The sequence below is a fragment of the Manduca sexta genome, chromosome 4, assembly GCF_014839805.1.
Source record: "Manduca sexta isolate Smith_Timp_Sample1 chromosome 4, JHU_Msex_v1.0, whole genome shotgun sequence".
Classification (NCBI taxonomy): Eukaryota; Metazoa; Arthropoda; class Insecta; order Lepidoptera; family Sphingidae; genus Manduca; species Manduca sexta.
Window position 1 is genome coordinate 10473580 of NC_051118.1, and position 15100 is coordinate 10488679.

General features: G+C 35.1%; 1 protein-coding gene across 1 annotated transcript in view; it reads left to right on the plus strand.

Moving 5' to 3' along the window:
* LOC115450566 (inactive dipeptidyl peptidase 10) overlaps positions 1-12184 on the plus strand; it is a 179553-nt gene extending 167369 nt beyond the window's left edge. Inside the window, exons 14-19 of the mRNA XM_037442593.1 lie at positions 4411-4553; positions 5218-5409; positions 7416-7573; positions 9156-9367; positions 10287-10462; positions 10983-12184. Of these exons, the coding sequence (XP_037298490.1) occupies positions 4411-4553; positions 5218-5409; positions 7416-7573; positions 9156-9367; positions 10287-10430 (849 nt within the window). The 3' untranslated portion in view covers positions 10431-10462; positions 10983-12184. The remainder of the gene's footprint in view (positions 1-4410; positions 4554-5217; positions 5410-7415; positions 7574-9155; positions 9368-10286; positions 10463-10982) is intronic.
* Positions 12185-15100: the final 2916 nt, after the last annotated feature.

The following is a 15100-nucleotide window of genomic DNA, read 5'->3' on the forward strand; positions in this document are numbered from 1 at the left end:
TCCAAACTATTTGTTCCGATTTCTAAGTGCTCTAATTTCCGTCGTTTTCTGTGACCTATTTTTGGTAATTGGTATCGATTAAGTCCCGGGTATTTTAAGGGCTTGTTTTATAATTTCTGAGTAATTCTATTCGTCGTATAACCCGACCAGATACAAAAGTTATACTCGAATTAATGTCTCAAATAAATGGTAATAAAATGAGTACTATCTACATTAGCTGTTTAATACAACTGTCGAATTTATTTAAAACTTGTGAAACAGACATCAAAAACTTCTAAACGTTAAAGGCTTACTTATTGACAAACTCTATCGCAGTTATATTAAATTAAATGTTTCTTCTTTTTGGAATTAAATTGGTTTTTAACAAATAAACTATATTTTTAACAACTTTACTTTTTTTGACGGTGCGTTTCAATGTAGCTAGAAACAAAATTACTAAAAAACCCAAAATCTTAAGTTAAATAAAATCTTATCTAGGTTTTTAAAATTAAATTTATTTCAAGACTTGTTGGGCTCATTAGAGTTCTATACATATATATAAATTATCTTGGTTATAATTTCTGTCGAATAAATAACCGTTTTTAGACATATCCTTTATTTTATATACTACGTTTATGATTTTCTATATAACCGTATATATAGATATAACCTATATATGAGTTCTATAGGCAACAAATCGAGCATGAGTTTGTCCACAGAACAATAACTAAAGCCATAAAAGCCACGTTTAGATAGCTACCGACTATTTTGATACTATATTACCTTATTACTTTATAAGTCTAACGAAAAAATAAGTGTCAAGATATCGAAATGAAGATCTTATTATTTCTCCCAAATATTATCTTTTGTTTCTGTAATTGGATAAACTGATCTCGGATGGATATAATAAAGAAAACCTCCGATCAGTTTTTCTTTGTGGTGACGAACGGTGAGTTTCCTCCCCGCTTCCGGTTTCGTCACAAAGACTTTTCGTGTAACGGGAAACTGGAAATTTCCCCTCGCGCTAATGAAGTGATTTGTTGTTTTATCATTTCGGAAAATTGAAAATGCGGAAATGACTGTTTTGGTAATATTCGAGTATGGCGTAGAAACATTTTGTTCGTTTTTCTTTTTATTGCTTTGAATGACGAGACGAGCCCATCGTCCGCCTGGTGGTAAGCGATATGACCGCCCATAAACAGCAGAACCACCATCCAACACCTTGAATCACAAAGTATTGTAGTGGAATACTACTGCGCTCACCATTCTGAGACATGACATGTTAAGTCTTATTATGTCCAGTAGTTACACTGGCTACAATGTCATTCGAACCGGAACACAACAGTGACTACACACTGCTGCTTGGCAGCAGAAATATACATTTGCGGTGGTACCTACCACCAGTTAAACAATCAATGAATCATCAGTTAATCGTCAATTTATAGCACTGATTCTTGACTTTTTTGGGATTTAAATCATGTTTTTAATTATGATATTTTAGATAATCATCCATTTAGTATAAGAAAAAACGAATATAAACATCGATAACACCTGATTGTCCGACCTGATAATCAAACCTACATCCTGGTGGTAGATCACTCTTATGAGCGTGGGTAGGTACCACCGCAATATCTATATCTGCCGCCAAGTAGCAGTGTGTAGTCACTGTTGTGTTCCGGTTTGAAGGACATTGCCAGTGTAACTACTGGACATAATAAGACTTAACATCTCTTGTCTCAGGATGGCGAACGCAGTAGAATACCAAACAATACTTTGTGATTCAAAGTGTTGGATGGTGTTTCTATTATTTATGGGCGGTCGTATCGCTTACTATTACACGAACAGCAAGCTCGTCTCGTCATTCAAAGCAATAAAAAAAAAACCAGAATCGAATCCCTTTTGATGCTAGCCGACAGAAGACTTCTACAACCTTCATTTTTGAAAGAATTTATAATACCATTTCACTATCAGAGATTCCTACCATCTTTTATGTTAAAGCGAAGATTGCACTGCATATACTATTTGTTACCGCGAATGTGGAATTACTAAACAGCTTAGACGAGAAACACTTCAAGACCCCACTCTTACTGATGAAAACACTAAAATACTGTTCCAATGGAGCCACATTCCAATTCTGTTTCATTTAGATTAAAACTATTTCATTAATAGAAGTGCAAATGAAACTTGGATCGAATGCAATTTATATTCTATGTCCATATATGGTTTCGTTTGTTATCGAGTGAATATATTTTTTGGAAATTGACTATGGCGGGTATGACTTGTTTCCGATTAGAAATTTCTGGCGGCAAAACAATTAATTTATTTATAATAATATCAGCCCTGTATTATATACTGTCTCACTGTTGGGGCACGGGCCTCCTCTACCACTGAGAAGGATTAGGCCTTAGTCCACCACGCTGACCTAATGCGGATTGATAGACTTCACATACCCTCGAAATTCCTATAGAGAACTTCAGGTATGCAGGTTTCCTCACGACGTTTTCCTTCACCGTTAAAGCAAGCGATAATTCAGAAAGAAGACACACATAATTTTTTAGAAAAGTCAAAGGTGTGTGCCCTTGGATTTCGTCTCGGCAGTCCGTTCCATAACCAACTAAGCTATCGCCACTTCCTTTATTTATTTATAATTCATAAATACTTGTATATATCGTATTATTTATATCTGCTATTGTATTTTCTTACTGCAACAGATTTATTTGATGCACCTATATTGCTCATCTCTGCTCCACCCTAAGGTTGACTGGGAGAGAAAGGCATTAGGTCCGCCTACGTACAAAATTCTATTGTATATGCAGTGCAAATAAATAAATAAAAATAAAACAATAGCCGTTATGTTTTCGATAACTTTCTAAAGTCGGCTGGTGGGGAATATGCAATGGGGGAACATATTATGTAAGTTTATATTAAGATCCCTCTCCGAGTAAACAGCCTTGAGCGATTCGTTCCATATTTGGTGGCGCACGAGTAATGTGCGGGAATAATTCACACTCTTAAAAAAATAATGACCTGTTTCAAAATTGTTAATTTGTGGCAGTCGTCGGAAAAATATTTTTTGTGTGCTACCTTTTTTTTGAAGTTGCTATAAAATTGAGCTTATTAAAGATAGGTAAAAAATTAAACCTATAGAATGAAAAAAAAGGCAAATAACTAAAACGCAAACAGAAATTGATTGTTTGATTAATTCCCACAAGTTGGCAATTTTGGAATGGGTCATTATTTTACTAAGAGTGCGAATTATATAAAGATATTCATTTTTTTTAAGAAATCTATTTTAGTTTCTTTTTTTTATTTATGTTAAATTCTCTACTAGTGTTGATTGCAAATGTAAGCGATGTGTACAGATATGCACGGAATTAATTTGAGTGTTATTTTCATTATGAAACTAACTTTTGCCCGCAGCTTCGCCCACGTAAAGCAGTTTTCCGGGATAAAAGTCCCGCTATATATTTCCCGGGATAGTAGCCTATAACCTTTCCAGGGTCTTAAACTATCTTCATACCGAATTTCATTTTGTTATACTACGTTTTATGTCACGTCTCGGTCCCGTGGGAACGAGATAAAAAGTATCCTATGTCCGTCTCCTAGTTCTAAGCTACCTCACCACCAATTTTCAGCCAAATCGGTTCTTCCGTTCTTGAGTTAGAAATAGTGTAACTAACACCACTTTCTTTTATATATGTAGATATAGATTAATGGAACAATATCCAAATCATAAAACAATTAAGCAATCAAAATAAAGATTATATATAACTAAATAATATTTTTTTTATATATACTAGCTTTCGAAGAAATAATTTCTAAAAATATGGATAGGGCCTTAGACAAGTGTACGACATTTTATAGGTTAGACTATAAACCATCTTCATGTTTTGTAAAATAAAAATAGGCCTTTATATTTTATAACCGAGTGATACCATAAAAAGTAAAATCGCTTCGTACCTAAATATACGGTCCAATCCTAAAATTACTGTAACCCTTTTAAAATATGTAGGGTTATTATATTTTGTTGGCTGTTATATTTTGGTGATGTTTTCATTAAGATTTATAAGTTGAACAAGCTGACGAAATGCGTGGATCTCGATATTTTCCTAAGTAAAGCAAGGCGACAATTGAGAAGACTTTTCTTTGAGAAACAACCTGGATAAAATTTTTTGTTGTGCATACTTGACATTGATTTATTTGTATCTTCCATAATGTAATAATTTAACTAATGACTAGCTAATTTCTTGGTGTCGATTTTTCGTGACGTGCGCGCGCATCATTAAATTTACTCTCATTGTTTTTCCCTAATATGGCAAAAGAAGTAAGTTCAAAACAGTAATTTCAAAATTATTTAAAACTAGATTATTATTTATCATTTTTTATATATTTTCTCATGCAGCATATCGTAAATATTATTCTGGTCAACAGGAAAGACTGTCGGGGATAGCGTTACCAACTCCAAGAACGTTCTCCGTTCAGCTGTCCAGCGGACACACGGCCAGGGTGCGGCTGCTTCTGCCGCCAGGGTTGAGGGAAGACGAGGTCACCAAATACCCGTTGGTGTTGAAAGTGTAAGTAGCCTTAGAAAGTTAATGATAAAGTTAGATTTTTATATTGCCAAATAAATTATTTTAACCGAGTGAACATAATTTATAAGGAATAGGCCTTATTCTTTATGGAACTGTAAACTTATAACGCGGTTGTAGTATTACGTTATCTTTGTGTTTACGTGGAATGATATTCTGTAAATGTGACGCGGTGCGTTTTTTCCTATCACACACTCTCATACTAACGTGTGGCATAGAGAATAAGGTTTCAGGAATATGGATAAAGAGAATAGGATTTAGATCTCAAATTAGGTAAAGTATAGGAATAATAATGACAGAAAAAATTATAGGAAACTGGATTTAGTCTGTCGGAATTGCGATACGAAAATAAATTGTATTTACAAAGGAAAATAAATTGGATATCTGAATAAAACTAACAACTGTCATCAAACCACCTTTTATTGCTGAATTATCTATACACGTATCAATTAGAAAACCACCCTGCTACCAAAACCACAAGGTACATATTTAGTTACCTCGAGAACATCGACAAAGTACAACTCATCAATTATCAATATGCATATAAATTAAATAACGATCCTACTACCAAAACCAGAAAGTGCATATTTACTTACTCCAAGAACAAACACCAAAGTATACCCTAAGTACAAGTTATCTTTTTGTTCAGCCACGGTGCCCCAGGGTCCCAACTAGTGACAGAGAAGTGGAACGTGGACTGGGGCTCCCTCGCGGCAGGCGCCGGGGCGGTGGTGGCGTCGGTGGATGCGCGCGGCGCGGGGGGAAGGGGCCTTGGCGCGCACCACACGCTGCACCGAAGACTTGGGACTGTGGAGCTGCAGGACCAGCTGGAGGTGGCTGAGTGAGTAGCAGGGCTATTTTCTATAAGGGTATTGCAAAATGAGCTCACTGCATCCTGGTAAGTGAAGTAGGGTGCAAATGGTCTCTTTTGATGAGATTACACGCCTTGTACCCCTAAAGGGGTAAGCAGAGGTGTATCTAGCGGATTCACTTTTCTACCGGGTGAATTCCGTCCCATGATGTGGTTGGAGGCGAGCCTATCGCCATATCGGACACAAATTCCAGACTCCGGAATACTGAGCAGAAAAACCCAATATCACTTTGCCCGACCCGGAGATGGAATCCGAGACCTCAGTACAGCAGTCGTATCGTAATACAACTACACTACCGAGACAGTCAGTGGTGTCACCATAAATAAATAAATAAACATTGGCGCAATCAATGCAATATATAAAATAGATTCAAGTATGTTACAAAATCAATTAACACTAAATATAGTAGTTTGCCTAACATTTGAAACTTGTAAAGTAATTCAACTTAAGCTTGAAGTTCTCATTATTAGTTTTAATAAGAAATTCCTTTGTAAAACACTAAACTATCGGCCTTTAGCAAAAGAATTCGAAAAATAGAACAGCCATTACAAATTTGAGGGGATACATTTGAGTCTTTGAAAATCTCAGAGGAAACAACAAACAAGCAATTGGTCAATACTCAATACCACCTCTGCCAGATTCTTTTTTTTTTAATCTATAGTGTGGTCCTGAATCCCTACTAGCCGATTTTCGGTCACGGCGGCCAACCTCAACGGAGATCAGCCATGTAGGAGATATTATAGTGCACAAGTGTGTGCAATACATAAGCACTCTCTGTTCCTTCACTCTCATAGTCCGGTGAGACGGCAATCCGACATGACCGGAGAGAAATCAGGCGCAGGATAAACGGTTTCACGTGTTATCCGAGGCACGGGGGTATCACACCGACAACTTCCTGACTCCGAGTTTCGACTGAGTAATTTTTAAGATGGAAAAACCCACTCACAATTATTTTGGCCCGACCCGGGATTCGAACCCAGGACCTCGATACTCGTACTTGTATGTATACAATTACAACTACGCCACCAAGGTAGTCAACCGAAGTGTGGTCCTACCGTTCAAAGGAATATCGTAAAGTAAACAAATGATTTATCAAAGGTGAATCAGAGTGTCTCATTAGACTACAGGGAAGGTTCATTCAGGCCGATGGTTTTAATGATGATTCAGGATTGCTGCAATGAAATTGACTTTTATTGAAGTATGAGTGGCCTCTAGTGTTCGAAAAATCTTTCATCTCTAAGGAAATGAAATGATTTGATATTTGTAATGACATTAGGTTCTGTCGTGGCTTTGTAAGTAGTCACCCACAAAAGTGGCTCAACAAATTCAGAACTTCAAATAGCCTATACACCATTGGGTTTCTAAAAAATACAAAATTAAAGTAAAAGTTATTTACTTCACGAAAAGATAAAGTGTTACAAATCAACTTAATGTATATGATTTGAAGTTTTGAATTTGCTCAGCTATTTTTGTGGCTGGCTAGACCGTTCTGGGAATGAAAGCGTGTTGAATTCCGGGATTAAAAGTTAACCTATACGCATTCCATGAAAGTCACACGAAGTGTGATATTACGTGCCAGGGGGCGAGAGGTCATAACTTTCGTGACGTCACATGGCAAAATCTTCAGTATTAAAACTAAATTATTGTTATAAAAAACTAAAAAATATGTTCTATCTCTGTCTATACATATAAGGTGTAAAATTGTAAAACATGTGACGACAAACAAATAAGGGGTCCCGTAATTGAGACCACGGGTGATAAGGACAGGGGGAGGAGTCAATCATGAAAATAGTGTGACATAATTCATGGCTGGCCCCTTAGATTACTTGTACTCATTTTCGCTTCGGAAGACAAGAAGCACTTCGGATCGCTTAATGTTGAATTAGTTTGTTATCCCGACAAATCAAACAGGCCTCTATTTTTAAAATCACGTTGGCAAGCCCGGATGCAACTAATACCACATAATTTCCACAAGGTACCTGCGCGAATCGCTGCACTTCATCGACGCGAGACGCGTGGCGGTGTGGGGCCAGTCCCACGGCGGGTTCCTGGCGACCCTGGCTCTCGCCAGCAAAGTCAACGTCTTCCATTGCGGCATCGCTATCACCCCTATTGTCCGCTGGCGTTATTATGGTAAGAGATTCTTTAGCTTCTATCAATTGTTCTTTATAAAGTAGGTGCAGGTGCTAAGGAGTCAGTTTGCTGTGCTCGTTTAATTAATAATAATAATATTTATCAGATACCAAAACACATACATGAAATAGGTACGATAGATAGTTGCTAACTGCACTAGTGAGTTAATCTAACTGTGTGACAGTTAACAGCGCCCACCTCCGAAAGGAACATTAACAAATGATTAAGAACAAGAAATAATAATTACAAGCAAATACATAGTTAAAATAAATAAATTTAAAAGAAGGTAATAGTACTGGTACCAGTAAATAGGTATAGGTGCAGTGTCAGCCGTGTTCGTATAGAAAAAATTGTAATGTATGAAAATATCTGAACGAATGCATAACTTAAATTAATCTGTGTCTGGTTTTCATTTTAAGTGTTATATTATCGAAAAAAATAAAAGCCTCTACGGAGAAATAATGTGCGTAATGACACAAAAATAGACGATTTGAAATTATGAACCTGTTTTTTACTTTTGTTTACAACTGTATAAGCTTGATAACTATTTGACGGACATCCTACACCACCGAAGAAGTTTTCAAATCCTACTTATAAGTTATGCGGCGTAAAGTGCGTGCAAATAAGTTTATTTCTAGAAGAATCTACAGTATTTTGCAAAAATTAAGAGAGTTCTTTGACCAAGTAAAAATATGTGGACTTTCCCTTGCAATGAATTTTTAAATCAACCATCTACCCACAATTCTACTCCTACGCTTAATACTCAGTGGGGATACCGCGTAGGTAAACCATTTTGATCCCACCCACAAACTGAAACTCATATATAATGCAAGAGACTAAATCAGTTTCAAAATTAAAATGCAACATGAAATAAATTTAATAAAATGTGAAATAAGAAACTATTCTTTTGAAAAATTTCTACTATTTTTTTTTCATTTAGTACTTACTTTTCTGTGACTGAAAAAAAATTGAAGATAATATAAAAACTCGATAGCATCTCCAAATAAATAATCAAGCGTCTTATATTCTTACAGAACCTCATACAGAGTTATTATGACATTGCGTTAATAAATGAAACCACATACTCGTCTTCACCTCTGCTAATTTTGTGCCCAAATCTTCCACAAATAACAAATATTTTCACCAATAATCACGGTTTTAATTTTCGAATCTTTTTATCATTTTGTAGTTTCGTGCGAAAATGGCATGTATTTCTGACTGAAAGTGTGATGTTCCCTTTGCGGCGAATTCTGTTATTTGAATTTTAATAGTGGCAAAATGGCGTGTATAATTAGAGTTACCTTTTTATTCATGTTTATTTATTTCTAACTTATACTTTTTCATTTAACATCCACGGTTCGAATAACTCACTCCAGTGTTATTTTGAAGAAGATAAGTACGTGGTTTCATTCAGCAGCGTAATATTAAAATTACTCTGTATATTTCCAGTACCAAAATAACTAAACTTCGAACATTATGAGGTCAAACCATTGCACTTACTAATAAAACACGTCTCTTCGTATCTATCATCTATGAACATTGTACTTTAAATCCAGTGTCTAAGCTCCAATTTGCTCTACAGCATCAGCATACGCGGAACGGTACATGGGCTTCCCGAACGCGACAGGCAACTACCGAGGCTACGCAGACGCTGACGTCACGAAGCAGGCATCAGCCCTGCATGATAAGATGCTACTTCTCATCCACGGTACTGCTGATGATAACGTTCATATACAGCAGACCATGGCGCTGGCGAGGGCCCTGGCGAACCTCGGCAGTATGTTTAGACAACAGGTGAGTTTGGTCGTATTTGGCTTTACAACTATGATAGCAAATGCTGACTTATTCCGACTTTAACTTTAATGGTTCAACTGATGGTAGATCTCTCATATGTAAAAGTCCACCTGGGTAGGTACCACCGCAATGTATATTTCGGCTGCCAAGCTGCAATGTGTAGTCACTGTTGCATTCCGGTTTGAAGGAGATTGTAGCCAATGTAACTACTGGACATAATGAGACTTAACATCTCATATATCAAGACGGCGAGAGCAGTAGAATATCAAAAAATATTTTGTAATTCCAGACGTTGGATAATGTTTCCAATGCTGATGGGCGGTCGTATCGCTTACCATCAGGCGAACGGCAAGCTCGTCTCGTCATTTAAAGCAATGAAAAAAATACCTTTTGCTATCTTAATATTCTCATACAACTAAAGTCTTATCTTACTAATATAATGCCTAAGTTTGTTAGTGTTTGGAGGTTTCATGTGAATGCAGAAACCGCTCAATCGCTTTGATTATAATTTGATGCGCAAATAAACCATATCTTAGATAAAAATATAGGCTTTTTATTCCGGAAAAGTACCCAGCGGAATATTTACTCCGTTATAGATCTGTCGCAAAGAACACATAATTGCTGGTGGTAGGATATATTTTATATTTGCCCGAATATCTACCACTTTACACAAAGTGTTAAAACCCGCCATAGTAGCCCACGTAATTGTGACGCGTACTAGGATCTACCTGTGTACATCCAGTTCCAATAGGCCGGCATAATTGTGTCGACTGCCGAGGGGTAATCATCTCTCGTCAGTCGACATTCTATTGGACCCCACTCCACTTACCATCAGGTGTAATGAGTTCGCTTTGCAATGCTCGTATAAAAATAGCAATATAATCAGCTGAACTTAGACTAGAATGCATTTTGAACCCAGATCTACCCAGACGAAGGCCACAGCCTGGAAGGCGTGCGGCGGCACCTGTACCGCACCATGTCCTCGTTCCTGGACGATTGCTTCAGGAAGCAGGTGCCTCCGGAGACCAAGGCGGGGTTGCGAAACGGCGGGAATCTCGACTGAGACACGTGGAGGGACGAGGAGTTGTGCTCTTGGTATGTTGACACATATTTCGATTGCTTACGTAGATAAGCAGGATTACAACACTGAAATATGTAACGTAAGATAAGTTTCTTAAGTTCCAGTTTTGAAAAATGTAAATCTTCAATTTGGAGTTTATTTGGAAGCATAGTTTTAATAGTAGTGGCGAAGTGAACCTTTACAAAGTGGAAAAAATAATGTATTCAAAAACAATCAGCTACAATAATATCTGAACAAATTCATAACTTCAAACTGTCCATTTAGTTTAGCGTTATTATCAACATTTCAATGAAGAAAAATTTCAATAAACAACAAAGAGTTTACATTATATTAAATAACTTTTTTTTATTTAACGTAACTATAGGTATAGATAATTTGAATTTTTGAATTTATTCACAATCATCGTGGCTAGAATATTCCTAGTATATATTTGACATAGTATATACTCACTATTGTACACCCTTTTGTCTCTAATAATTTGCAATCTAATTTAGATCTAATTCATCCGAACATTAAATTCAACGTCCGTTGCAGGTAGCACGAGATCGTCGAAAAACGAAGAGAGAGTTGTAGTATAAACAATAAAACCAGTAGTACAATTTGTTCCATATCCAGTACACGCGGTCTACTGCCATAACACAAAGGGGAAGGTTCTTAAATATAAAGTTCGGTCAGAAATTGAATTTATTAATAAAATAGGGTAAAGTAACCCAATGAACTTTAGATATGAATGGGATATTGTTATATTTATTTATAGTTTAATTGTACATCAAAGAAAACACTGTACTTAAGATGAAAATGAATGAAGGCATGTACAATTGGCGGTCTTATCGCTTGAGGCAATCTCTTATAGAGAATCATTGGATGGAATAGGAGAAAATAACGAAAAAGGACAGTTCAGGGCATACATGATATATAAATATATATTTTTATTATATTACCAACGTATTTATGGTAATTCAGTCAGGTTCGAAATACGTAGAGCGTGTTACGAAAAATTCTGAACGTCCCACGTTGGGCGCCAGTAACTAATACTACGAAATATAATATATTACTTCATGTATACGCATGTTTTGCAATTGCGTATGGATTGCAAGTGACGTCAGTAGTCAAAACTTTAGCACCGATGTTAGTACAAATTCGACTTTAAATACAGAAGTTAAAGTTTGATAGTGAGACAACAAAGTTACCAATGAGAAAGTGGTAACGAGATGAAATTGGCTTAATTGAAATTCGACTATGAAGAAACAGATCTGTACACCCAGATAAGGAATATTTCCTAAATTCGCTGAATGAAAACGCGCGTTGACATGCATCGTGCGTTTTAATACAAAATTAGTGCTCTGATTATCGCGCGTTGAAGGCCAAACCATGACCGGGGTTTATCTTAATTTGAATTTATACAAATGAATACCAAAAAGGGTGCCTAGACCCAGCAAAAAGCGTACAATCAACAGCAGTGGGCAACTAGATATAAGATTTTATATTTAAAACCTTCCCGTATATAACAGTATGCTATGAACACATAATATATGTATTATAAAAGAAATCGACATAATCAAAGACAAAGTAAATGATATCGCGTAGCTAAGTTAGGTACTAATTAGAGCCATTTAGATCAAAACCTAAGCTCAGTACATACTAAAAATCAAGCTTAGTTTTTGTTAAGTGCCGCTCAAATTATGATCAAATGCAACAAATAAACAGTCGTAACTACACGTACAAAGACTGGAAAAGATAAATATCATCCTAATGAAATTGTATGCTTACTTGGTAGCCCAATAACTAAGATAAAAATATGAAAGACATCAACTTGAATGATGGTAAGGTAACGGGGCCCTATTCCGTTTATGCGGGCAAATCCGTCTTAATGCAATTACGGGCGTTCTAATCGAAGGACAGTTTTGATAAATGTGTGAAAAAAGCGTCGAACATCCCCTATTTACCTAAACCACCTATAAAGGCTCTCCTGGGCTAAGAACGTCCGCAACTGCAAAAGGACGGATTCGTCCCCGTAGACGGAATAAGGCGCACTTGCCCCCGAGGCGGAATAGGACCCCTGACTTTACCTAATAAATATATAATTGTGATTAGTTACGCGATATCACACAAATTTTAAATACATTAACGAAATTATTTACATAATTATAAAAAAGAACACCAATCTAACATTTCACTTCTTCAAATATTATATTTTTTAAAGAAATCCAGTCAACACAAAAATATTTATTTTTGTTATAATGTAACTCGAAATATCAATATTATCAATGTTTGTTTTTTTTGGTAGATATTTGAAAAATAATGTCTATGGACAGTCGCTAATGAACTCTTGTATAAAATTATGGGCTGCAGTCTTTAAAGTTAAGCTATTAAAGCAAATAAACTATTTAAATTTCTATTATGAATCTACACAATAATCTATAAATTATTTCGTCAATTAGTCTGGATCTCTATTCTCACTCTACTTTAAAATATTCACTAACTCTTGGCTCACCAATACAATTTGCTATAATAGCTTCACTTTAAAATTACGTTCCGTTACACGCAAGATGGTATCCAGGCGGCGTTGATCTAGTGACATAAAGGAATTGATATATAGTTCTTTAGTCAATTTATGTGATCTTAGTAGTAAACTAGGTACCTTAACTTCATTCTGATGGAAAAGCCTTAATTTAAATACTTGCGACTTTTGTGATGTCTAAAAGCGTTAGTGTAAACGCATACGGACGGTAAAGTGTAATTTCTAAATGACAAATAATTGTACAGAATGTAAAAATGTTTTCCATAGATTATATAGACTTAATGCTTTTGCGTGTGACTGACAAAATGTTGGCTGTATAGTTTGGGATACGATGGTCTTCCTTTCGATCAATGATTATGAGCATACCTTATTCGAGTGCACGTGTAACATAAAATAAAAAAGGATAAATATTTATATCAAAGGCCCTTAAGACGCGAAGGCGAAGCAGATGCAGCGGACGTTGCTAAAACTCAAAAAAATATAGGGTTAAACTTGCAATACCCATCATGTTTAAACGGAAAAATCCACAGGTATAACGGGGAGTCTCCATAGCAAACAAAATGGGGCAAAAAAAATTTCTCTGTTATACTTTTGGTTTCTAGTCCTCGTTAGCTGTTTCTCTCGCGAAAAATATTCAATATTTGAATATTTCGTTAGCAACACGGGATCGCATCAAAATGCTATCGAGTTAAAATATTCTTCTTCAAGTGTACTTTTTTAAAGATAGTCTGGAATATCATGACGCCTCTGCCATATTTTGTCAGTCATGCTGAATAATAATAAAAAAAACAGTATTTAAAACTTAAGTAAAAATTGCTCATTCACATATTAACATTTTTGCATGTCTCAAAATCACTCCATTAAACACATTGATTAGAATAAAAAAACTTTATTATTGACCAACCTAGCATGTTAAAAATATTTTAATAAATATATAATAAAAAAATTAAATCGATTAGAAAAAAGGTTTTTTGAAATTAGTAAGATTTAGTGCGTTAGTTATCTTAGTAAAGTTTTTGGATAGTAACAAAAAAAGTAAAAAATCGATTAAAAACATAGCAATAAAACTAGTGAACGATAAGTAAGCACTCTTCCAATACGGCACGGGCATATTTTTATTATTTTCCTTTTGACATTTATCACATTCTTCTTATAAAGAGAACTGAAAAATCGATGCGAAATACATCTAAAAAGTATATTTATGTGCCAAAAAACCGTTTTAATTGTGTAAAATGTGTTCGATATTTAAATTTAAACAGCAGAATATTCTTTTTTTTTACTATTTATGTCGAAAGTCAAAAAGGTTTGATCATCGATATTAGGAATTATTTTTATTACAAAATATTTGTATCGTTAATTTTTATGGATTTAACATTAACACGCACGAATAATAAGAGATAAAATAAAACGCACAGATTGTGATTTTTTGCCTTATCGATGTTCTTGGTGTACATTCTGTTAGTGTTGTGAATTTGTATCTTCGTATTGCTGTATTTTTAAATAGCTGTGATATATCTTTTATATTATGTTATATGCCTATTCCGGAAAGAAAAAAATATATTCAAACAAATACGTTCCTTTTCATTAGTGCTTTGCGATATTTTTTCCATTTATATTATAAGTGTCGGCGTTGAAAAATATAAATGTATTTGTCAATCAACCACAAAAAAATTATTATTTTATTTTACAAAACTCTGATAGCCTACGCTGTATTTTTGTGTTCTTTGACTTTGTTTTTCCTTCAGTCACATAAGCTAAAAAGTTAAATTTCAATATAATGTAAAATAAAAAAAACAGAAAGGACCTAGGATCACAGTGTAGGAACTCTATCTATAACAATATTAACGTGCTCCAAATATTTCTTTCCAACAGTTGCAGTTCTAATTTAGGTCTAATTTAAAATACAGCAATACAAAGAAACTAATGAATATTTCAAATGGTGCATTTTGTCATCACTATATTTAACAAGCTGCGAGCTGCTTTTGCGTTCTTGTTTGTAAATATTTTAACCGTTTGCTTTCCATTTGGAGTTTAAAGAAAATTTTGTGAATACCTTGTAAATAGTAGGTATTAACTTTATTGAGGTCGATTTATAGAATACAACAATCTAGGTAAGGTAGGTTGTACCTAC